Source organism: Thermobia domestica, chromosome 1, assembly GCF_964235325.1.
Source record: "Thermobia domestica chromosome 1, izTheDome1.hap1.1, whole genome shotgun sequence".
NCBI lineage: Eukaryota > Metazoa > Arthropoda > Insecta > Zygentoma > Lepismatidae > Thermobia > Thermobia domestica.
In genome coordinates this window covers 94928722-94956041 of record NC_137454.1, presented here as the reverse complement: position 1 = coordinate 94956041, position 27320 = coordinate 94928722, and the positions used below count along the sequence as shown (strand labels likewise).

The window sequence follows — 27320 nt, the reverse complement described above, 5'->3', positions numbered from 1 at the left end:
TAAGAGATATGATCTTATTTACACATACACCGCAAAACTGAGTGAACTTGAGCAGTGAGAAATATATTAAGTGGCTGAATATGTTAAATTTCCATTCGTTGTTATTACAGACTAGCACAGTACATGTTCTTCGCACGGGAATACTTTTCCTTTTGGACATAAAGGGCACCAAAAGTGTCACCAATCAATTTTGAGGTCCCCAACACTATGAATTCGACACTAATATCGGTCATTTTCAATTATCTTTACACATCACCATCCTTCCTTTAGGAGTACTAATGGGGCTGAATTTGGATTTAAACGGTATCGGCTGTTCATCTCAGGAACCGAAAACTATGGATTCGACACTAGTAACTGCCATTTTCGACCACACACACACATTTATATATATATATATATATATATATATATATATATATATATATATATATCCCCCTTTCCCCCCCTCCGCCAAGGTGCACGGCTGAATTTTGATTTAAACGGCCGCAAGTGTCACTGTTCATCTCAGCGATCCCGAAAACTGTGGATTCGACACTAATGTCGGTCATTTTCGATATATATCCCCCCTCCCTTTCCCTCAAGTTGTGCCTTCAAGGTGAAATGATAAAAATGATTCCGAACTTTTGAAATGAGTTTTTTCCGATGATATGTTCAATCTTTCCCACACATTTTTTGCTCAAAAGAACATGGCAGCTCTTACTGTCCCTATTTACATTTCTTAACATTCCGTTCTTTTTAAGACAAGAGGTGATGTGTCTGACACAACTCTTACAACAGATATATCCAATGTGAGCAAAGTTTGTTCGTTTCCTCGCACTTTCAACTGTAACTATATAATTAACTATGCACTATAAAGTTAATAATTACTTCCATAATTCCAACTCTTTGAAAGAAAAAGAAAGGGGAAAAAAGAGAGAGAGAGAGAGAGAAAGAAAGAAAGAAAAGGAAGAACTATAGGTACTACAAATAAATTTCACAATAAAAACCGAATTTTGAATAATTTATAATTATTTACTGCAAAAACATTTTGTTGGAATTTTACAGCTCATTTATTCATATCCAATATGAACTAGAAATATACCTGCAATATTTATACTCTCATTACAAGTCAAAAATACTTTCATTTTTTAAAATACTTAAAAATTCTAAATATGCTTCTACAATTCTCTATGAAACATATATCATTCTTAATGTATACACACGCACACACACACACATTTATATAGATATTTGATTTACCAACAGGAAATTAAAACTGAAAAAAAAAAAATGCATTTTGCTTTCCAAGGCCGATATAAACGATCACCAAACACTAGGTGAAGATGATTTCTCACCCTGCTTAGAAACATTTCCCCACACGCACAATATATTCTTTCCTCTCAAAAATGAGAGGAAATTGGAAAACAAGCGGCATCAGGCAGAAAAGAAAAACAAATAATGATTTTTCTTTCTTAAAAAAGAAACATAACAACTCACGTCAATTTATAATACAAAATATACAATGAAACGCATGCCAATCTAAGTATTTCTCTTGTTAAAAAAAAAGCTGTACATAGTTGCGTTAAAAGCTTATCACAAAAAAGGAAAACGGAAAAATCAACAAAGAAAAAATAAATTCAAAGCAATTATTCAATACGTATACATACATACACTGTACTGTGAACAAAGGGATGCATACTTACGTTATTAATGAATATACAACATGATAATATAACAGGAGCAATAAGTGTGTAATTTTATCATATCCTCAATTTGATTTTTCTCGGCCATAAAAATACTTTTTACAATGCGAGAAATATAACTTTAAAAAATGCCAAAAAAAATTACGTTTCACTTTTAAAATTATACATCCCTTTCGTTCGTTTCTTTTGAGCATGAAAAAAAATATATATAACAATAAAAATAATACACACAATGAGATCATAATCTTTCCTCCGTATAACACTCTTAATAGAAATACACTGATTCCCCAGAAAAAAAAAAAAAAATCCAAAACCTCCAAGGACAATTTCATTATTGATTTACCTCTCTAATGTATTCTACAATAATAAATCTATATTAAATTTCCCTCTTCCCTTCTTTCATAAATCTTATTTTAAAAAATAAATTCAATCAATCATTGCTTTCTCTTATTTTGATAATTTCTCAATTAAAGCTTCCTGATTAATTAAAAAGGGAAACTAATCCATTGCTTCTCACTGGGGCAAGGAAAAAGTATGTGATCATAAACATGCACACAAATTCCCTTATACTTAAAAAAAAATTTAAAAAGGAATTTTTGCTTCCAATTGCTATGTTATCAAACATAAAAAGTTCTAGTAAAAACAGTTCAATTCTCAAACCCATCTTAATCTTGGGCTTTCCCCAATCGATCCCCAATTAGATCTTGAAGTTTTCTGGTAACTACGGCTGGCTGCTTAGCAGGAGGAGCATCTGAGTCAGAATTATCATCTGCGAGTAAGCGTTTTCCAACTCGTCTTGAATCCAACTGAATCATATTGTTAATAGCATCTAGGTCCTAAAAGGAACGTACATAATGTAAATAGGTTGAACACTTTTCAAGGAATTGAAACAAAACAACAGATGCAAGTAAAAACTTAAGAAAATTGATATATTGCTTGTTGAATAAATTAAGATTATAAAATCCATATTAACAGATCCTTTAGTTGATACATACCTTCTTTCTTTCTGAAAAATGCACGTAAAACGCCAAGCATATAAAAATGAATAAACGCGCACAAAGTAAAATGCTATACGAAAATATGTTGTACATGTATGCTCAGGAATCTGCTTTAACAACAAAAAAACACGAATATCTATTTCGCGAAATATTTACGCCTCTAAGAATAAATGAAATTGAAAACTATCATATTCCTTGTTGTTTTATAATGTGTGAATGATTATGTATTTGGAATACGAGCGCTTCCGATATTAAATATGTTCATAATAATCGATTTAGTACTTACCTTTGCAGGACTTCGGTGGAACGAGTAACTAAAAGGCTGCGTTGGCGATGGTGGGATTGAGTGGGATGTAAGAGATCTAATGAACACTGAATGTTTCTCAGAAACACGACGGCATGGTGACATCTGCTGGATTTTCGACGACGGCAGCGGGGATAAAGTAAGAGCTTCGTTCTGAAACAAACATCCAGGAAATAATTTATCATTTTTACAACTGTATAATAATTTTACGGCCTTTAAACTAAAATTGTAAAATTCATATGTTATAAACACTACTGACTGATGCAAATCTTTAAAGGAAAATATATTTAAAAGCAGCTTTACGCATATCTAGTATTCAAAATTTACACTTCCCTATTAATACTAAGTTTTGAGTTTTAATTTTTCATGTTTGTGTATTTTCTACATTTCGCACTACTTTCTAATTTCCCACAACAAAAGAAAATAAATATAATTTATTTGTTTACATGAACGTCATGTATTCGTACTATAGTATTTCGCTGGAACGTTAAATCCCATACACAAAAATACCTGTACTCATCGTTACAAAACCAAAATGAAAATTTCCTTGTACTTTTAAAGGAAGTTTCGTAGGCCTTTATAACAAAAGAAGGAACTGATACATACCACAAAATAAAATATACAAAGAACTACACGGCTGCGATATTAAGAGTAGATGGAATGGGAAGTCCAGTTCTGTTACTCTTATCACTTTCTTTCCTCTTGCGAAAGAGCTTGAAGTACAGGGAAAGTTTTCAATTTACTTTGGAACGATGAAGTACAGGTATACTTGTTTACGTCCTATATTAAACTCTTTAAGGTAACAACAAAATTTTTTTCTTAAAAGATGCTCGGTATACAGACAATGCAAGTAACTTCTCGTAAGTGTAGTAAGAAAAATGTCTGACGATCAATTTAAACAAAACGAAATACACACTGACAATCGAGAGAAGGGAAGTGCACTGATTAACACTTTCAATCTCAAGCCCGAGTAGGACTCTGAGTGCCTTTCTAATGCAAACGAACGAAGCCTGAGTCTAGCTCGGGCATTACATATAAGTCTCTGAGATATCTTCCACGGGTGCTGGTCCGTTCTCGGTTGTGTGGGAAACTTCTTCGGTCTTGGACTAAAGAATTTGCTTGACATCTAGCAATGAAATTGTGAAGATCTTGTTTGCTGAAAGTTATTTTAAGTTTTGCGGTACTTCGCTGACGAACATAGATTAATGTTTTGTGCTAAAGTAGTTTTAACTTTTTTTTTTCCTGTAATAATACATGAAAGAATCACATGTGGCAGTTTCACTCAATGTTAACATTAAACTTTTTGTTTTTTTCATGTAAGTGAAAGTCTTTGAAGTAATTTAAAGAAATTAGATACTTCGGCAGTGACTATTACGTGGGTGTGAAAGTTTAGTGTTAGTTCTCTGGGATGGATCTTCACAAGCGATTTTTTGAGGAAAAAATATTCGAAGCAAAACGGATGAACGAACGAATGGAGGCAATATAATGAGAAATTTCAGAATAGACGTGTCACCAAGTGAATTAAATCAATGCGTCTATGACTGACATACTATATCATTTGTATGAGAAACGCGAGATGCATGGAATTTTAGTTCGGAAGCCTGCCGGAAAGAGTACGCTTGGAAAAAGTAATAACAATCCGTTGACACAAAATATTGAATGGCAAAGATTTTGCTTTTGAGGTGATGAATCTTCGGAGCTTTTTAAGTAACAAACTGAGTGAACTATAGAAAACTGAGCACTACCGAATTATCTAATCAAGAATCATGCGAGTATGCTATGTACGAATTTTTAAAACTACAGTCGAAACCGGTTATAACGACTATGAGGAGACTGCAAATTTAGGTTGTTATAGCCGATAGTCGCACAAACCGGGTTTTCCTTTTCTTGCTCAAAATTTCGTACCTAAGCTTTAGGCTGTACACTTACATGGTTAATGTACAAAGTAGCACTTAAACTTAAAAACTAACTAAATACAGATACAGTACATACAATACAATATTTGTTGATGGGACTGAAGAGGATTTTTTCTTCTAATGTTTATACAGTACGTACAGCAATAATACTGTATGGCAATAAAATATAAAGACTTATAATAAGTGAAGAAAACGTAAAAACAGTGTAAATTGTTCAGTAATGTCATACACGATCTTAGCTAATGAATGAGATAAAATGTTGAACATGTTCTACTTTCTGTATGTGTTGTATAGTATAAGCAAAACAAGAGTTTGAAAATAAACCTTACATTGTTGCCAGCAATCTCCAAACACTTAACAAAAATCAACATTGAACGTTATAGCCGATACATTTTTCCGATAATGTGATAAAAATAAGTAGTTTTATACGATAGTCGTTATGAGGAATGTCGTACTAAGCGATTTCTTAATTACAGTCTTCATATAGGGTTTAGACGGGACCGTTAGATTTCGTCGTTATACCCAATACGTCGTTAAAAGTGATGTTGTTATAAACGGTTTCGACTGTATATTTATTTCTCTCCTGGAATGAACCTACGTAGTGTCTGAAATGTATAAGTGGGAAATCAACTTGAACTTCCACTCTCTACATAAAGGTAATTCAAATCAATTTAATACACTGAAAATAATACATAGAAATTATGATGTTGTGAAGAGAGGTAACCGATATATTTTCCTTGAATTCATTAGTGGGTTATACTGTAATTTTTAAGGCTAGTTATTACTATGTAGGTAATAGTTTTGTGAGCTAAGTGGTGAGAAGCATTTCTGTTGTCAAATATTGCATTACGGTTTAAAGATAGTCAAGAAGAGATTACGAATGATACAGTAATGGTATGTAACAGATGTGGAATGTTAGAGTAGGCTGAATGATTACGTGAACAGAATAAATTTCAGAAGAGAAGATACCTGAGTTTAAATATTTCTGGTAATTAGACTTACCTTGCACACTACAATTAGAGCTTAACACAATTGTCATTTTGAACTTAGGCTCATTCATATTTATCCTCACTTTTGTCCGAAAACTGTATTACAGTTTATTAAGAATTAAAATTATACTTTTCATAAAATTTGATCTTAACAATTGCTAGATAAACTGCAGATTATATATTTAAAAATAGTGGTAGTATTAATAATAGAAGTAAAAAATACTCACATGATTTGCTGTAGCGGAGAATTTCAGAACGAATTCCTGGATTTTTGTTACGTAGACTTCGTTATAGAATTTTATGAGATCGCCTCTATCTTCATTCTCAAAACTAGTTGACGTTCCAGCCAAATGCGTTGGTGTAGGGGGAGCAGATGGTGGCTGCGTAACAGGTAGCGTACTACAAGAACGAATTCTGTCGTTTGGTTCCTCTGCAAAATCAATATAAACAACTATTTAAGACGTTAAGCATTTTATAGGATTGAGTTAAATGTTATAGTAAGATGTTTCTTACGATATATCTATTTTATTGTTACCAAAGGCCAGTAGAATTGGTGGTACATCATGGAAACGGTTTGGTACGAATGCGTTAATTTCTTCATACTTATTTAGCTCCTCAATGTATGTACGTCTTGTTTACTGCATTATTCGCTTATTTCTACTTTATAGTTTTGTCTTTAGCTGGATGTAAAGGGTGATCCACAGGAGTCGAAACTGAATTTTTTTGTTTGTTTGTTTCGAAGTTGGTAAACTTGTTCTTATCATTTTTATCAATTGTCACTCCCAGCGTGTGATGTTACACCCTGTAATTTCTTCTTATGCAGGTTTGAAATCTTAGGTGTGCCAACAAACCACTCTTTTGAAACTGAAGGCGGGAATCATAAGAGTGATTGGAGGCATCGAGACAGACATCTCTGACAGAATTATGAATTCAGACTCTATATAAGGGTGGACATACCCCTGACATGTATTTCATATGTAAATAGGAGATGTTACTGATTGCATATGTGTAAAATGTAACTATTTTCATGAAGCTTTGCCATTTCTTTTTGAATTCGCAAATTCGACGTTCTGTACAAAACAACCCACAGAAGTTCCAATTTGTGTGCAGCAAGTGTTTGAACGAAAATCGCTTATCAAACGAATGGAACATATTATAATAAATCACTCACCTATCGATATTCCTCAGTCACTATTTCTTCCAGTATTTCGATTGCTATCCTCGAGCACTCCTCACGAGCAAACACACACTACTGATTGATAATACAAAAATAATGTGAAGATCTTACTGTATAAAGCAATTTAAGCCTGTGTTTGTCTTTTAGGAAGATTGCTCGAGGGTAGCACTCACAACAGGGATCAGAGGATTACATTTGTGAGCTTTCAGCATCTATGGCCATGTTAGCCTGTTATGTATGAGGGATGACGTCCATCGGCGATCATACTCTGAGAAAATGGAAGGAAGCGGCCTGGGACCTGTGTGATAGGTACCATCCCGGCATTTGCCTGGTGTGAATGAGAAAAACCAAGGAAAACCTCACTCAGGATGGCTGGACTGAAAAAGCTTTTACAATTTTTCGACGGAGTGTCCCCACCGGGAATCGAATCCGGTACCGTTCGCACCGAAGGCGAGAGCGTTAGCGACTACGCTACGCGGAGCCACAGTACTCGAAATACTGGAAGAAAGCCTGACTATGAGGAATAGTAGATGAATAATTCGTTATGTTTCAACAATGTTATCCAATGTTTTCGGATAACAAAACTAAAATTAAAACTAAGGGCTTTTATTAGCCAACGTGTATGCGTTTTTAAAGCTTTAAAATACACTTGATTATTATGAAGCTACGCAGTATTGAAATATTCAGAACACGAACATTGTGAAATTGAAGGTCAACTAACGCATCTACTACACAACACTATAGTTTGTTCTACAACCGCTAAATACGGAAGGGTGAAGACAAAAATATGGACATAAGAAAGAAAGTAATGTACATGTTCTTACCTCTGTTCTCTGTATCTTCCCTGTCACTTGGTGCTGGACTGCTTGTACTTGATGCACCATTACTTGAAGACCCAGATCCCCTTCTTCTCTTTGTACATAACAGAACACTACGATAGACATGTGATTTGGCTTGTGGCTGGAACCTGTAACATCTCATGATGTCAGTGAACGTCCTTTCGTTCTTGGTTACCTGCAAAATTAAAAACAAAGGTAAAACTTATGGTATTAAAATTATAAAACGATGATTTATTGCCACTCCAAAGTGACTGATACAAGAATACCTATATATAGCATCCACTGGGATGGTGAAAATACTTGACAGACATTATTCTTGGTACTAAGATCAACACGAGCATGTAAAGTTATAAGCCTCGATGTTGGTCTCCCACATTCTTTTATCTTACGAATTCATGAAGTGTTCATCTACCAAAATGTGTTACTTACTGACTGACTGTCTATAAATAATGTAAAATGATGTCCTAGCAAGACACCAAAAGGTTTGCACAACTGATACACCAATGCATCCAACTACAGGAAAATTAAATCGAATTTTTGGAACTACTAAGTTTTCATCAGATGCTCATACTTAAGTCTCATTAATTTATTTATCAGTGTAAGTAGGCACAAAACCATAATGGAACGGCAGAAAAAGTTTAGTCGCTAGACTGGCGGGCTAGAATTCAATCCCCGCACTACTATTCGTGCAACATGTAAGTAACATAGGTTTTCGAGAGCCAACTGAGACAGCAGCCTAATTCTTCATATATGTATTATTAATCACTACCAAAGTAATTTATGAACTTTGAAAACTAGTGTCGAAGAAGTTCCTTCTCAAATTCAATATTAATTCTGAAAATTAAGAAAATACTCCTTTTGTGAAAGTTCCCGAGTTCATGTCAAATTTTCGTTGAAATTCTAAAACCATACACATGAAAGAATTAGTACGTAAATAACGAGTAAAATAGGAATAAATAAAGATAATACATATCAAGATATTAAACATCTTGTAACAGAGATAAGATGAAAATCAATAGAGGTATTTGCTTAGTTTGAGGGAAGGTCTACCCACCATCAGAAGCTTTAGAATTCCATAAGATAACACGTAAAATTCGTAAATATCTTACAAAATAATGCACTTAAAAACTTACAATTTTCCATATCATTGGCGAAGAGCAATACAACTTACGTGACACCATTTTACACGTAATGACAGAATAATTGTAATGATTACTTCCGTGAAAAGGTGATAACTACTATTAAGTAAAGAGTAGAAGGGTAGATTTCAGATTTCAAATTTCTAAGGGTGACATTTTTTTTGAAGAACAACTGCTTGGAAGGAATGCCTCGGGGGAATTTAAAGCGAACTTCGCATCTCCCGCCTACATTTTCTTTATCATCATATGTCTTAAGTAGCCTCTTCCAATCCTCTTTCTTACTCAGTATCGATCGCATGTTTCCCATTCCTTCTCCGCAACTTTCGCTGCTTTTACGCCGGAAAAATTCTTGTGGACGAATTGCATTTTTAGAGCAATCTTGGAACACTGGAAATCCGTGTTACCAGTGTTTGTTGAGAATGAATTAATCATGCGTCTACACGCTTCAAAACATTTCCACTGTCATGGAAAAGAAAATATTTTTATCGAATTCAAATAATAGTAATGTTAACATAGATGTAATCTTGTAATTCATATTTCCACTGCCAAACAAGAAATACAAAAGAGAGAAATGCTTACTACTAAAAATTGTCAATTCACACGTAAAACTTTCTTTGCCTATTAGGGAACAAACATTTAAAAGCCGGCGAAAGGGCAAATATAAATACTGTTTTCATTATCAGAAGAAAGTAAAAATTCCGTAGAATCGGCAGCAAAATTACGGTTCCGTTCATAAGAACATGAGTCATGAGAACGTAACCTTAATTTTCAAACTTTTGCTATTTGTGAGCCGGCAAAATCGAATAAAGATACGGTTTGAAGACCAGGAAAGCAATAAAAAAATAAAACTTCTTTTTAATGTTCCTATTCTGTTGTTTTGCGATAGAAAAGTACTTATGGAAAGAATAGATCACGTGTAGAAAATAAAAATCAGATTAATGGTACACGTAAAATAACTTTGCCAAGTTCGAGTCCCGGTGTTTGAAAACCACTACTTTAGATAGATTTAACAAAATTCCATCTCAATTTAGTATAGATTGGATTATATGCATTATTGAAAGGAAACTCTTTTGCTGCCGATTGACGAAATTCTTGGCACCTGCTTAATATATCTTTTATTTTTCCTGTTACTTATTCTCTTGTTAATGTTTTTAGAATTGATCCGAAAGATGAAATTTTTTTTACATGAAAAACAATCATAAAATTTTCAAGGTAAGTATCTGCTTCTTAGTTCTAGAACATCCTAAATCCTTCTAAAAGTTATTCGGTTCATAGATTCTTAAAATGGAAAAGGAATCACTTTAAATTCCTTGTCAGTCTTTATATACAGGGTGTTTCAAAACAACACCGTCAACGTTTGGGAGGCGATTTCTGACACCAAGATAGGACAAAAAGTATAGACCAACCTGGGTGCACAAATGCTTCCTTTCGGAATTATAAGCTGCCGAAAACATGAATACAGGTACAAGTACATATTTCCGCAACATTTTTTATAGTTGGTGAGTACTTCAAATTACATGCTCGTAGTTAAACTCCCTCTATAAAAATTGTTGCATGAATACCTTAGGATTCTGAAACATTAATTATTGGATAGGGCACATATTAGTTCCTAAGTGATGTCTTGACCCAACTACGGTAGGTCCCATAGTTTTTGAGCTATGTACCTTTAAAGTTCATTTTTTCATGTTTTCGGCAGCCTATAACTCCGAAAGGAAACATTTTTGCACCCAAATTTGTCTATACTTTTTGTCTTATCTTTGTGTTAGGAATCACCTCCCAAACGCTGTCGCTGTTTTGAAATACCTTGTATACATACCCATCCTTTGTTTAGAGGAAATACATATATTATCAACATTAATATAAAAATGGTTCTTCTAGATTTTTCATTTTCTTTTTAACAGAATTTCCGCTACAACGAAACTGATTCAGATAAAGCCAATACTAACTCAATTACTAATTATAACACGGTTAAAAACTTTTATTGCCGTTCCTTTAGAAAATTAAGTTCCGAGAAATGCAGTCATTTAGACTGGAAGAACCACTGAGATTGCACGAGATTTTTAAAGAACTGGAGACTTACCTTGCACATTACGTACACAGCACACATTAATATTTGGTCTAAATGCCTATCTTGCATGAGATCTGTGTATTGGATGATGGTATATTCGAAACAGGTCCAAATTTTTCTTCGGAGTTCCTCGTCGATTATATTTAAATGTGAACACAACACTTGCATACGCACAGCTGCCAAAGAATAGAACTGAAAAAAATACAAAGAGGTCTTATAAGTAAATTTTATTTATTTATTTTTAGGATGCTCAAATACAAACATAAAATATTAATTTCATTATGATTGAAGTTGTTGATCAGAAGCATTCAATTCAATGAAAGAACGGGAATGTTAGATTAACGAGTGTTGTGATAACATCATATTGCACGTTGAATAATCTTTACTTACAGTAACTTTCTTTCTATTACTTGAATTTCCTAATATTTATTTACTGTATTTGCTATTCAAACACTAAGAATTTGCAAGATCATATTAAATGTCTTGATTGACAGCTGCAGTGTAAATTATTAGATACGATAATGAAAATATTTCAACTCTTATCGGGTCTATAGTAACTGACTAATGATTTTTCAAACACAACGGTCAACATTTTTCACAGGCTTTTTAACAAATTATTGTACATCGCTCTTCATTCCGGAATCTTTCTTCCGCAGATTGTGACATTTTTTTAAAATTTTTATTTTAAAAATTTAAGGCATAATTTCGATTTTAAAAAAATGCAGCTTTGTTTGGCCCATTTTTTTCCTTTCACAAAACGCTATCATTGATCAATTAATTATAGATTGGTGGAATCGCAATAAACTCATTCGAATGAAATTCACATCACACTGTATATCTATAGGAACTGCTCTTTTATGTTTAAAGAGCACAGCACACAGGTCACCGAAAAAAAAATTAAATAAATAAAGCCCGATCAATGTATTTGTGGAAGACATGCTGCTAGTAATTTGAAGATTATCGGGCAATATGACGTGTGTAGTTGTATGAATCAATCTGCAGTGTACCGACATCAGAGAACATCAATAGTACAATTGACTGAATGTGGCCATATAGTGGGAAGTGATAGGCCATGGAATCGTTCCCCTGAATTACAGCTTATTTAAAATGAGGCCGGAGCGCGCATTACTGTCAATGTGATGTAACAGATCAATGATCAGTGTGTTTCCAAATTTCCATGACACTGATCTGCAAGTTTCTGTTCCAACACGATGCTGCCACACCTCACATTGCTAGCGAAATAATCGAGTTGTCGAAAGAACAATTTAGCGATAAAATTATTTCACGAAATGGTCCAGTGAATCGGCCTCAAGATCATGTGACCTGACGCCACTAGATTTTCTTTGGGGATATGTAAAAAATCTCTGGTTTATGCTGATAAACCAGCAACACTTGACGCTTTGAAAGCCAACATTAACTCGTCTTATTAACGAAACACATTCCCAATTACTTGAAAAATGATTCAAAATTGCACTGATCGGTTCATTAAAGTTAGTCATAGTGGACATATGTCGGGAATTATTTTCAAAAATTAAACATCAGGAAGTTACCTTTCAACTAAAGACAAAATTTGCTTCAACTTAACTTCCATGAGTTTTACCTTCAGAATGATACTATTGGTGTGGGCACGGATTGTTGTTCATTTGACTAGTTGGAAAATTTATCACAGATTATAAAAGTTGGAGCCAGTGAGTTAAGGAACCACTTGAGCTTTAGAAACAAATACGAAGGTTTGGAGAAAACCCGGTCTTTTGAGAGAGAGAAAAAAAAACCTGGACCCATATGGGTTTAACAGGGGTTTTTCGAAATATTTCAATGTTTTTGGGGTAAAAATGTTAACACGTGATTTATATTTCAGGATTGTCATTGTCACAACTTGCAACAATTTTCTATTCGCTGGTGTTTTGAAGAAGAAAAAAAAGCCACCATTTTGAAATTTTACATTGGATCGCCGAGAAAAACTATACAGGAATTTTAGAATGTCTCTTGCTTCTATCTTCAAAATTTCAACTTAAAAGTTACGTGAAAGCATCTACACTAGCAGACACAGATAAAGATACTTTTTTCCTGGAATCTGGAAGACTCAAAACTCTTCCTCCTGTTCTTGGAGACATTTGTTAGAGATTTATGACCCCTGTTACCTAAAAACCAACGTTGCCGCATGTGCTGCGTAAGGTCAGCTGACGGTTCTGTGAGGGAAAATGGGTAGTAGTTGGGGCAACAGATCTCTAAGTTTATCTCCAACAGTAATTCGCCCAAGAAAAGTCCAAAGTCTGCTAAAAATCACTTTCAACGTAATCACCTTAGTTGTACTAATAATATACTAATAAAAAGTTTAAAAACCCAGGTGGGTCAAACCCAGACTACTTCACAATTTGAGTTTATAAACTGAAGCATGGACTAATATTTTAACCTCACAATATATGTCAAGGCCAAATAAAATCATACACAAAAAATCGGATAATTTTTAGACTGTAGCCCTTGATACAATTACGCTTTCAATGGATTGTAATACCTGAAACCTTGTACAGATTCACTTATGCACTACCAAAAGTGGAGAAAAACAGCACAAGACAACTATAGATCATGCTCTACGTTTTTTTTTTTCTTTCTTTCTTCCTGACAAGAGTAGTTATAGCTTGTGCGCAAACAAAACCACATATTGTCCTCGATGTTTTTTCTTGTCTCTCCCTGTGAAAGATTAGACATTAGCAGACCGGGTTATAATGACATTGTAATAGTTTCACTCGAATTTAGAAAAATTCCAAAATGAAATTTCGTGACATTTTCTTTCCCAAACCATAAAAATTAGTTACATTCTCAAGAGTGAATTTAGGTGTGAATTAGGCCAAATTTTCATGTATGCGATAGAGACGTGCTTTGCTTCCGATTTGGTAGCGTCTAAAGCCAACCATATACATTTTTGGTGGTGAATTTTGACGTTTTATAAAACAATTTTTTTTCAGTCTGTACTTATATTTGTATAGATAAAAATAAATAAATAAATAAAAAAATTTAAAAAATTGTGACCCAAAAGCTAAATTCCTTGACTTTCATGACCGTTTTCAGATTTCATAACTTTCGTGACCGATAGACACCCTGTTCTAGTATACATCTTAAGTTCCCGTTCAATCCGTACTTCGACTCACCTTTCTGAAGAAAAGTCCCAGAGATCCTGTCCTTTTTGGTTTTTTGCTTTTCTTATCTACGGCAGTATTGTTATTATTGTTATTGGCACTATTTGGAGTCTTTATGGCAGTAAAAGGCTGAGTATGTTGGGCTTGAATGATAACACTCCCGCTTCCTGGAATGTGTTGTATGGGAATGTACCTCTCTCCATTTTCTCCTTGAATAGCTGAAAAATTAATCGAAATAAAATTTAAAACGACTGTCCAACAAATTTCTGATAGGATAAAAGCGGAAAACTACTTTGAAAAGCCAGGAATAAATAATAAAAATATAGTTAATGGAAAACTAGAAGCACTACAAGACAGCATATATTTAAACGAACATTTCGTTGAATATACAGGCATGTTCGTATAATGAACAACCATGTTTGAAAATACACTACGTAACCTCCACCTTTGCCAAGGTAAGCCTCTTGAAGAGCCGTCTTTATACACAAAGCATTCATCTTGTTCTTTTTGTTACGAATTCAGCAAATTTTAACAGGTTGGCTGAATAGTTTACTCAAAACATTGCATATCCAACAATACAATCAATGTCTAACATAATGGAAAGTACCTCGAACCTCAAAAACTCGAGTGGTCTAATTAGACAAAATTGAACCTTCTCTTCGCTTTATCATTCTATGTAGATTAAATGGAGCAAAGCTAATAATGACGTTTCACAAAATTAAAAAATGTAGTATATACTTACTTTGAATATTAAAAGCCATTGACTTTCCAGGGCTCTGAAGTAACGACTGGCCTGGTTTGATTGTGGTAAATAAAGCTGCGACTTGAGAAGGACGCGTTCCAGTGGAGTTATTATTTGACGTTGGGTTGTCTACAAAAAGCCGCTTCTTTGCTAAACTTGGCTGAATTGGAGATTGAAACCTCTCAGATACTGACGAAACAGGAGATTGCTGAGGATCTGTATAAAAGAGATTTAAAATTATGTTAAAATATATGAAGTGGAAGCCTGTGTTCTGAAACCATACAAATCCAACAATAGTAAATAATGAATATTTTTATTATTATCACATAGAATTTAAAATACATAAGTTCCAGATGCTCAAAAGATGTATATTTAACACTGAGTTACTAAGGTTTATAAAATTTCTGTTTCCAAATTAAGCTGACAATTAAACAACAACACGACATTTTAAGTATTTTAATATTTAAAACGAAACAACGTACTTTTGATGAGAGCTCTATCCATATTAGCCAGCCTACAGATGGATGGATTTGTGATAGGAGAAGAAGGTTGAGAATCGTTCAGGCCTGCTTCCTCTTTTATTGCTATTTGACTTGGGAGAGAGACTTCCTCGCATGATGGCACGGGACCTGAATTTCGAATATTCTCCCATAATGGACTGCCACTTTTCCATGCCATAGACTCTAGAATCTGCTCTTCGATCTACAAAATAAGAATACTTAATATTATACAAACGAATTATTGCCAAAGGATAGGCGCAGCATAGTAGTAACATTATGTTCCTCTTAATACCATGTATATACGAAGAGACCTGTAATAGATCTCTCAACCTGAACTGGAGACAGATACATAGTGAAAGGAAGTTTTCGATATGCTTTCTAACAGTCACTGAACAACTATTGCAAAATACCATGTTTATACTGTACGAGTGAGTGCAGTAAAGCTAAGAACTACAGAAGGTTGATCCATCTGTACGTGTCAGATTTTAACTTTCATCTACCTTAGGAAAAACCACGAGATCACCATCGGTTGCCCACGATGTGAGTACAATGCGTCTTAGCAATATCCCCATACTCTTTCACTGTAGGAGGCTCCGTCCAAGTACAGGAACGGAATATTAAGTCACTCCTGGCAGGTTTTCCAAAGGCCACGGACAAAGGTGACACGACAAGATGCAAGTCTCTTTTCAGTAGGTCAAATCTGCAAAAATCCATGAGACTGATATTAGGCGACTTCAATGGTATGTCCTGCATGCCACCATCTGTTCCAGAAATCTCTGTGTAGAACGGAATGTATATAATGAGGCATTATCCATATGCCCATGGACTTTATTGCATTTCCATACAAATGGGTCTTCTGTATAAATTGGTGTGAGGATATGTTGCTGAGGATTGATTTTGCAGTTTTTCGTCACCTGCCGAATCGTTAACTTGCCTTCGTAACAATATCCCGCGAAAACCAGAAACCCCTTCGAGAAACTTGTTTGCACTAAAGTCAGACCGGGTTTTTGCGTTTCGTGCTGCGTATGTTCGGCTCGACTTTCGCCACAATCTGATAAATCCAGGCTTCATCGACTGTGGCAACCAACTTCCAATTTTTCCGGATAGAAAATGACCTGCAGTAGGCCTTTTTCTCCGTCCGATAGGCTGCAGTAAGGACATGTCCACGACTTTTAAACACCATTCGGAGCTTTAATTTGCCATGTAATTTGTAGCTCACAGCTGACTGAGTCACGTGCAATTATCTTACCATCACACGTTGTGTAGGACGGTTTCCCCTGCAAGGCCATTCCGCTAAACTTACGAGCTACAGGTGGAGTCACCGCAGTGCACGTTCGCTTTCTACTCCCCTTACTGAGTAAAGAGTTGGAACATCGTGGTGTTTATAGCGATTAATTATGTTCTTCATGGTTATTGTCCCCAAATGTATATCCATTTTCCCTGCATTGTTCTTGAATCCGTGTCAGGGAAAACTTGGCGTGAACAAGTGCTACGACTTAGCCTTTCCAAAACCGGTTCATCTTGGGAGCCAAGATGCACACACCATACACAGGCGAACTTAGCAGGATACTAGAGGCCTTTGGGTTTTGTCCTGCTGTTCGATTCATTCGGATCAATCGATTCCGTAAAGAAAGAAAGAAAAGAAAAAGAAGAAAAAAAAGACACACACACACGAAAAAACCTGTAAAACCGAAGATTACTTTTTCGGTTTTCTAAGACAAAACACGTAGATATATTTTGGTTTAAGCAACTAGGAATATATATTATATGTTTCTTATTTAACATTACATGAACAGTTATATGAAAAACAAGTTATTCGTATCATGATAAAAAACTCAAGGAATTGCAATATTCTAGATTTTGTTACGGAATTTTATCGAATCCTTTTGTGTGTTCCCATGTATATACTTTGTAATCTTATTTCATCGCCTTGGAAAATTGATACAGTATACGAAGTTTAATTTTCACCATTAATATACATCTGAAGGATATTTATTGCGAATCATTTTAGTGGTATTGCGTATCCAGCCTTCTCTCATTTCGACTTTACCTGACCTAATGGAAAAGGGGTGAAAATTAATTATAAGGGTTTACCTTAGTATTTATTTCGTGTTGTCCCTAAGACATCTCAATGAGAAAACAAAGACTAGTTTTGGCGTAATTCCAATACACATGCTGGGTCACGGCTGGTATGATAACACATTTCAGCATTAATAACCTGACTCATCTTTCTATATGTCGATATACTTAATTACCACAATTTTCGATGAAGGCTTTCATCTTCCTCACCGTCTTCTTCAAAACATCGATTGCTACTTTTAATAAAATGTCAATATTGTTTTGAGATCGTTAATGGTATGATTTAACTGAAACCTTATTAATGAAAAGAACAAAATACTTTAATGGGTTGATCTGTAATAAATATTGCACATTTCCCTAATACCTGAATGTTCAAAATACTTCAAAAAACACCACTTGAAATACCTTTGTCAAGCACATAGCTTTATGTAAGAATCGAAGACTTTTTGTACGTGAAAATTGTACATAGAAAATCCAATATCATTAATTTTAAAAGTATACCTTTGTATATAGGCCTTTCTTCGGCTCTGAAATACATAACTTCAGCGAAATTCATTTAAGTTTTATTCGTTTCAACGCAAAGATATTACACAAGAAGTGTTTTGTGGTATTTTTCAATATTCAGATATTGGAAAGAGGGTGGAGGAGTGCAATATCTGTTACTGATCAACCTATTGAAATACTCTGTATTTTTCATGAGTAAGGATGCAGTGAAACCAAATCGATTAAAACCATAACCGATAAAACATTTTGATATGATGTTATTTAAAAGTTGTAGCTGATGTTTTGATGAAAAGTCGCTGAAAAAGATGTCTTCATCCAAATATTCGGTCTGAATTTTATGTATATATCTGTAATATCTGTATAAAATGTTAATTTATTATGTGTATGCGTGTGTCAGTTTAGATCCTTAAGCAACATTTCAGTATTATTATTTCAGAAACTTCAGGAATTCAAGATAAGCTTCAAGCACTTGAAATGAATAAATAATGCATTCTGTAAACAGTCCATTCTAGAAATGTACGAATCTCGATCTCGGAAGAGGTATTCCTTATCTGCTTTGCTTCCTTTATTCATGCTTCACTGTTGAAGACGTGTCATGAGTATAAAAAGGCTTGAACATTTTTTCTTTTTTTAAATTTCTACAATTGCAATAATTTCATTACTTTGCTTAATCTAATACAACCATAGGCCTGAAGAAATTTAGGATGGAAATATATCACTATGATTTAAAACTTACACTAAGAATTAACTAATCTTATTTGCTTTCTTTGTTTAATCACGGGAATAATTTTTTAATGCTTGGTTTTTACTATTAATCTAATTTATTATTACACTGAATGGAGGAAAAGGAGGAACATTAATTTATAATTGACATGGTACCTTACTATTTCAACTTCAGAATCAACTCACCAGTCTTTGATAAATGTATGACTACAATGAACTGAAAATAAGTAACAAGAAGAATTACACTAATTTCGAACTTACTTGAATTTCTCTAATCATTATCTTTTTACTGTAAGAGCAGGGTAGATTATTTAGTCAAAGCTTTCATAAATATTTTCGTGTCTGTTGGTTCTACCGGAAGTTTGAAAATATTTGTATTATGAAGACATTAAATGTTCCTTTCCACGAACACAATTCGCATTACATCAAACTATACTGTTAATAATAATAATAATAATACTTACCAGATTTAAATGTTTCACCATGTCTCGTGACAGTTGATCTTCTGCTCGCACAATTATTTCAATCACTTTGTAAAAATGATATGGCTCCAAGCTAAAAGCTTCCACTATCCATGGAAATGTTCTTTGTGAATTGTACGAAAAAATTACGATTTCAAGGCAACATGCGAAAAGGCTTTGAAGAAATACGTCTTGCTCGAGTAGGTTCTGCAAATATAATAAAATTTCATTTAATGTTTTTTTAAGATCATTTTTTTTACTATATAACATTTTTTTTTACTCGATCCTAAACGAGAAGCCACTTTCGAATGAAACAAATTCTAGGAAAAGAATTAATTTGCAGGAAGTAGGGATAGAAGTTTATGTACAGTGAAACCTGTCTATGTTGGCCACCATCTGTTCCATCGAAAAGTGGCCAACTTACAGAAAATAAGTGTGATTTGTGTATTTTAAGAATAGGATTTCTAGTATTACTTGATTGTAAAATTTTAATAAGCAGTGGCACGACAGCTACTTATAAATAATGTATATAGAGTAATCATAAAAATATACAGTACTAAAAAATATTACTATAGTATGCAAGAGCGCCGATTTCTCTGTAAATTTGGGGGGAGGGGCATTCAGATGCAGAAGGTATATATATATGAAGATTTTAAGACAAATTGCACTTAAATTATACCAAATATTGTATACTCATAAATAAAATAGAGGCCACATGAGCTTAGGGGGCCCAGGCCCCCTCGGTCCCCCCAGGATCGGCGCTCTTGATAATATGTTTAATATATATGAGTACCTTTCTCTTCCTGAAAACTAGTCTGGTACATTAGATTATTCGGATTGAAAACACAATAACACAAACAACCATGAAATAGAAGTGTATGTACGCAGTTTATTGAAATTGATATTATAGCACACTGAGTTATTCAGATTGAAAACAAGAAAAGCTAAGTTATAAATTGAGAAATTCATATGCAATTTATATGACTTCTTTTCAGTTGTTACTGAATGGTGGTTCATTCTAGACATATTTGCTTTATTCTTTTTGGCAGATATACACATTCTAATATTGTAGTTAACTACCTCTTGTTAATGAGCTAGAAGTGTTTTCCTCGGATTAAAAGATGTTTTGAGAAAATCTTGAGGGAATTCATATCTCAAAACCTCCGCTACCTTTTGACATGCAGTAAGGTGCCAATAAATGACAACTGAGCTTTAACCTTGAGAATTTTCCGGAATTATTAAAGCTTCCCACTGATGAAAGGAGCAGATATAGCTAATGGTTTTACCAAAACAGACAGGGTAAACAAATACGTACAACCATTTCCTGAATTCCTGTACGTGCCTTTTCTTATTCACATCTTCCTTCACCACCTTTTTATGAGGGTAGTGTTCTGGCCATTGACCTCCAAGAACAAATCGTACGAATCTATGCTCCTTTGTGTCCAGGCACAAATACAGAACATCTGCCTCTCATATGGGAATTCGAGAGAGTTAAGAAAAATAACAAAACTGTATTTTTCGTGGCCAAGATACGCAGGTAAATTTATCATTATCATCATAGGATAAACATTGCTTCAGTGTGGCCAATTTCCAAGATAGACAGGTGGCCAACTTATAGAGTAGTAAGTAACGAATGTCTTATGGAGAAATGCAGGTTCAAGACGAACTAGGCCAAGATAAGCAGATAGCCAACTTAGAGAGGTGGCCAAGTTGACAGGTTTCACTGTATACGAAATTTATACAAATTTAGAACTTAATTGAATATTATATCTAATAATACAATTTTTTTAATAACACGAATGGTAAGTCATTTATACTCTGATCAAAATATAAAATGAACTGACATTTGGAGGAACAACATGTTTATCCCGATTACACGTCACGAGTATTCGGTGACCTTAATAAACTCCATTATGTAGCTTTCCCTCAAACAAATTTTTACAGGATTTTAAAACTTTCGTCTGAATTTTGTCTGTTTGGGATTAATGTTCACAAATTTAAGAGGACCACAGCTTGGAAAACGCTGGTACAAATTATAAGTTAGAGAGAGCGAGAGAGATGGTATTATCGAAGTGCTGACCTTATATCCTCGCACTGCAGCTATCAGCTTGTTGGTTTCCGCCAATGATTTCTGGGGACACAAGTTACTGACAGAAAACCTACATACATAATTACAAATATTACCTATTTGTAACAAAGAAGCGCTAAATTTAATAGCGTAAACCTATTGAGTACGAACTGTGGTTCTAGTAAGAACAAAGCTGGTAAAAAAATATTGCATTGCAATAGTATGCAGAAGTTTTGATCAAAATAAATATAAATCGATAAGGGTTTAGACCATTTGAAATCGCACAAGAGGTCAAAGCAACGACCGGCAAGGAAAGGGAATGTGCATATTATGTAGAGTTCAGGAAGAAGAACCATTGCCTTAAGGTCTCCATGACTTCGTGGCGGGGAGTTTAGTTTAAGTTCAAAGCTGGAAAAAGATTTCTACTTATTACTTACTGTTAAGTCAAATCCTGGCTTCTTTTTCCTTTCTTCAATTAAAATATTCTCGAGCAATTTATAAAACAAACTTTGTCCCAGTTGCAACCTCTTCTTTGCAAAATCGATGTGTGATCCAGGATGATCATCTGCCTTCGTGTACTGAGTACAAAATAGCGTACCCATTTCTTTCACTTTCTCCTGAATCCTATCACTCTGGTTCTTGTCACAAGACCTGGAAAAAATGGTAAGTAGTACTTTGTAAATATTTCTCCATTTACTTGCAAGCTACATCACTTAGTCAAAATTATAATACATGCAAGGTATGCCAGAACTAATAGGATGGTAATTTATCTCATTTCCCTACAGGATATACAGCTGTACCTTAAATGCAATCAAGCCACGAACGCTTCAACATGTGTGTTAATTACTGATGAATTAATGATCGTTGAATGAATGTGATTACGTTAATAAATTGGGTACCGTTTTTCAGAGTGAGTGATAACCCTTTCGAGTACCTAAGAGCACCGAGGAAAAGGTACCAGAGCATAAAACTTTATAGAATATTGCACTTTTAGTCGCCGCCAAATCCAATCGGACGGGAAGTTTGTCCAACTAAGATAATTCCTTGGTAACAGCACAAAATCAAACATAGATCAATTTCTCTAATTCCTTATTGTTTCTACGGTCAACCCTTTTTTCATTCAAAAGTCCTTTTCTTTTCCATGCTTGAGATGAAATGGCATTTAACAAATTAATAATCTTTATCCTTTTGTTATTGCAAGCCTATATATTAGGATTGTAACGCATCTTAGAAGTAAGCACATTTGTTTTGTCGAGTCCTTTTTGTAAGTGAAACGAAGGAACAAGGAACAAGTACAACGTTAAAAGGCCACAGACAAGGGACTTTCTGCATTATCTGTCAAGCATGCCAGACCAGTACGAAATAGATGTCAGTTCATTTCTCTATTGTATTTTAATTACTCTCGTGTAGGACATAAATGTGCTGATTTGAAGAGAAATTAAAAATGCCAAGTACAATATTTTGGCCCAATAGTAAGCGGAGGCCATAAGAAAAACTTATTTGTTCGATAGCTTTTCCAACACTAACCCTTCCTTTATCATATTACAATCATGCTGTGCATCAATATTTTTATTTACATAATAGAATATTAAGTCAGCAACAAGCTACATACGTTCAATATTTGGTCTCACCTTAAATAGCTTCACATACTCACACAAAACTAACTTGAAAAAACATATCCTAAAAGTTACACTACCCTTTACACTAATATCGGTTGCAGTGTAGGGGCGATGTTTGATCAGGTTATTCTTTTGTCTTCTTCCAGAACTGATACATACACAAGAAATCTTATGTAAAAATAGTATTTTTGACAACAATGATAACTCATTATGTTTATATAACTGATGTCACTTGGCACCAAGGAAGCTAATTTGCGAACACTAAGCCTAGATAGATATTTTAATTGCGTATTATTATTATTAAATAAAGGAGACAAACTGTTGAGCCACTGCTTTACACGGAAGTCCAGTTGTTAGATATTGTTAGGTACAGAAGGGATTCCGTACTTGGATAAACAAAGATCTATTCTTTGAGAATTTATTTACCTTAAAATTTCCAATAACGCGTCGCTTGGGCTAGCCTGCCTTCCAGAAAGTAAGGTCTGCAACCGACTGACACTCTGAGTGGCTGTGGAAATTGGAGTGATCTTGGAACTCTCCTTGGCCTTCAAGTATTTTCTGCCTGTCAAAGGTGTCGATGGTACCAGGTGACGAGCCTAATAATAATGATAATAAATAATTGAAAAACATATTCTGAACACTAACCTGAAGCTAGTTGCAGAAACAAATAGTGTACAAACAATTTCGACTAATTCCAACCAAATGAAGCAAGATTATTAAGACTTTTGAGACAGTGATAAACTTGTTTCGGTATAACTGCTGTAAAAAATGGTAATTATGTAAAAGTAATTTTAGGTTCAGCTTGAAAAAAATTCTTCCTAATTCGATCAATTCAAGTTCTATTCTCGTCCAATTCATTACGGTGATTTCATTTGTACTTAAAATTTTTGACTGCAAAAAACTGAAGGGTAAGAAATTAATTGTTTCTATTATGCTATTTTTTCTCTCTTTATTCCCTACCTTCAATTTTTGCTCCTAAATCCGCCTAACATTTCTTTAGCTTGAAATTCATTGTACAAGATTTTCATGGTATTTTCCTAAGAATTCTAAGAAAACAAAAAATTTTAGTTCACAAACATCATTTTGATTAAAGTACTGTATTTTCAAATTTTGTAATATTGAAAAAAATACCAATCCTCAGAAAATCAAAAATTGAAACAAAGAGTGGACATTTGTGAATTGCGCGTTTAAAAAAAAAAACGTGTATAAGCTAAATCATAATGAATTCTAAATTAATAGTATCTACCAAATCCAAACTTGAACAATATAGCATTTGCATTTCTTTCTTGATAAAAACTGAAAACTATAGCATTCACGAAAATCCAGTCCTGGCAACAGCGAATGTACACATGAAAGCTATTGTGTCGGCCTCTTTTGAGAACTTTTTCCTATCGTGTCGATAGTGTCATCTACCTTAATGGCCGTGCCAGCGATACCGATTCTACGGCCAGGAGCAAATTTTAAGCAAAAGAAAAGCTACTTCATTAGTTCTACATGTCAGACAATTCTATTTGGTATTTGAAGATTGCATATCACAGTTTAAAATGCTTTACGTAATCAAACGCGTAAAAACAACAATCTATATTATAAAAGAGAACGCACAAATCCTTTGTTAGCTCATCACGCTAATACGGCTGAACCAATTTCTTTTATTTTTGGGGGGTTATTAGGATTTGGACCCTAGATGGTTTTTATCATATCACTTTAATTTTTAATTACCAGTGTCTTGAGATAATTGACCATTCAAGTGTCCATACGTACAAATCCTTTGTTATTAGTTCATCATAGGTAAAAATAAACGTATTTATATGCAACCCGCATGACCGTGTCACTCGGCGGGTTAACATAAATGACAGGCGCTATAATGTTAACATTTACTGCAATTTGAAAGCGAAAAAGTAAAAATTATCTAAGTAAGAAAGTTTATTGCGTTCCGGGGTGACCGCAGCGAAGCGGGGTGAACGCTGCTATCACTCGGCGGGTTAACATAAATGACAGGCGCTATAATGTTAACATTTAATGCAATTTGAAAGCGAAAAAGTAAAAATTATCTAAGTAACAAAGTTTATTGCGTTCCGGGGTGACCGCAGCGAAGCGGGGTGAACGCTGCTAGTGTTTAAATAATCAACGAACTTTTACTACTTTTCGTAAGGTCAGTTTTGAATGTAAAACCAAACGTGATAATAGGGAACATAAACACGTTAACTATAAAAATGTATATACGTAAAGAAATAGAAGATTCAACAGATTCCATCGACAAAATTATTCACTCACCCCATCAAATTGCTGTAAGTTCCTTTTTGCTTGCATCTTTTCTCTGAACTCGTCAATTCCATTTTGCGAGGAAATTTTTGTTGGAGTGCCTATTTCTGTGTTTGCATCCTCACCTAGACAGAGAGAAAAAGTACATATAGTCTTACTATTACTCACACAAAACCCACACATCTGTTTGTCTCGTGATTCCATTCTGTATATTAATGGAAAGAATTTTAAAGATAAATGAATGATTTTATGATATAATCGCAGAACAAAATTGCTTTAATATCATATTGATATTATTTCATTCTCACGGCGATAAACTATAGTTCTCGAAGATTAATCTAACTTCTTAAAGAAAGAAAGAAAGAAAAAAAAAAACCCTGAAGAATGAAGATTTCAAGTTTGATACGTATAAGCGTGGAAGGTCACGTCTGAACACACAGACAGATGAATTCGTTACTGTCTATCTATGAGACTGAATTACACTTCTTTGAAATTCTGAGAATTTGATTAAAAGTTTACTTCAATATATCAAACTTATCTAAGTTTTAAAACAGGAACGTAGTGAAGTAAAATCTCTACATTTCCCTACTGAAAGCCATCCCATAAGGTATTCAAAATGATCGCCAACGAAAGAAAAATAATTTCTTAGTATAAGCAGTTAACTTATCTGGACAATAGAACCCCTGTTCTCACCTAAATAACGCGATTTCCACATGCTCTCAAAAAACTATCGAGGTTAGTGGCAAACAGTAAGGGTATGGAGGAACTGACGTATCGACCTAGCTCTACTTCCGTAATTGAATACACATGTTTTCCTTTAAAGTACACGTATATAATAACTCGATTCAAAAAAACTACTGTTATCAAAGGGAAAGCTATTTATTACATTTACCATGATCCTGGAGAAGCCTACGTATTTGAAACTTCACGAGGGTATCTAGAATGTAATGAAAAAAAAAGTTACTAAAAATTACGCTTTTTCATATTAAACAGGAATAAATAAATAAATAAATAAATAAATACACCGAATTTGAGTCGTTCAGCGAATTAAGTTAATAGCTATACTCGCCTTCCGAAGCACACTTCTAACAAATGCACAACTTATGTCTTCTTCGGTTGATAAGAAGAGCACGAGTTTTGTTCTACCATTTTAAAAACTACACCAATCCAATGGTCTTTCACTAACATAGTCTAACTGTAACACACGCATTTTAATATAATAATTACACCCACCCCCTGCGAAGCAGACTACAAAACTTCGAATGCATTCGACACTAACATGTGCTCTCCGGTTGTTAGTACTAGTAGTAGTAGTAGTAAAAAAAAATGTCCTTTCCTTCTGAAAACTACGCAAACCTACTGGACTACTGTGTCGTTCTTTATGCCCCGACCGTACTATATTAATAGATAGTCTTACCTAAAAATATGGTCTCGTCGAAATCTCCAACATTCAGGACATACTCTTCGTAAGTTTTCTTGATGGACTTATAATTGTATTCAAAACAACTTTGTTCCAGAAGGCCACTAAAATTAATACCGTCCCCTTTTAAAATCTGCAAAAAAGAACAAGGTACTTAAACACAATAGAAAATAATCTCATTCGTGGGATAAAGCTATTTTTCCTGATTCCACAGGTTCTATCAAAATGATTTTACTTAAAACAAAAGACATTAGGTTTAATAATTGTATATTTTAAACACCACTATATACGAAAAAATACAGCGATTCATAATTTCAATTCATGCAGAAACTATGGTGGTAGGTGGTATCACATACCGTACGCCTTATTCATGCTACTCGTCTTTTTAACATTGGTTCTATTTTGCTAAGTTTGATGGTAGGCACATCACATTGTGAAGTTTTCAAAAGATAGTCCAATTTCCTCCTATTTAATTATTCCACCGCCATAATTCATTGTTATCTGGGTTCCCTAATCTAATGATCGTTAACAGTGAAATTTTTAATTTGAAGAAAAACTTCCGGTAACGAGAAAATACTCGTATGATGGAAAGCAATGGAACAAGCTCACTAGAGATTCGTAAATGAAAAACAGAGGAATCAGCTTAGTTTATATTATACAATGGAGAGAATTCGGTGAAAAATTTCGGAAAGG

General features: G+C 34.2%; 1 protein-coding gene across 1 annotated transcript in view; it reads right to left on the bottom strand.

Moving 5' to 3' along the window:
- Window positions 1–990: 990 nt before the first annotated feature.
- The window catches only part of LOC145687391 (retinoblastoma-like protein 1), a 39729-nt gene continuing 13399 nt past the window's right edge, over window positions 991–27320 (bottom strand). The window contains exons 6-18 of the mRNA XM_081760849.1: window positions 26625–26760; window positions 25220–25332; window positions 23372–23541; window positions 21764–21977; window positions 19262–19465; window positions 15474–15693; window positions 14992–15207; window positions 14262–14467; window positions 11125–11304; window positions 7891–8080; window positions 6117–6319; window positions 2967–3137; window positions 991–2518 (exon numbers count right to left, since the gene is read on the bottom strand). Coding sequence (XP_081616975.1) covers window positions 2348–2518; window positions 2967–3137; window positions 6117–6319; window positions 7891–8080; window positions 11125–11304; window positions 14262–14467; window positions 14992–15207; window positions 15474–15693; window positions 19262–19465; window positions 21764–21977; window positions 23372–23541; window positions 25220–25332; window positions 26625–26760 — 2394 coding nt within the window. The 3' untranslated portion in view covers window positions 991–2347. The remainder of the gene's footprint in view (window positions 2519–2966; window positions 3138–6116; window positions 6320–7890; window positions 8081–11124; window positions 11305–14261; window positions 14468–14991; window positions 15208–15473; window positions 15694–19261; window positions 19466–21763; window positions 21978–23371; window positions 23542–25219; window positions 25333–26624; window positions 26761–27320) is intronic.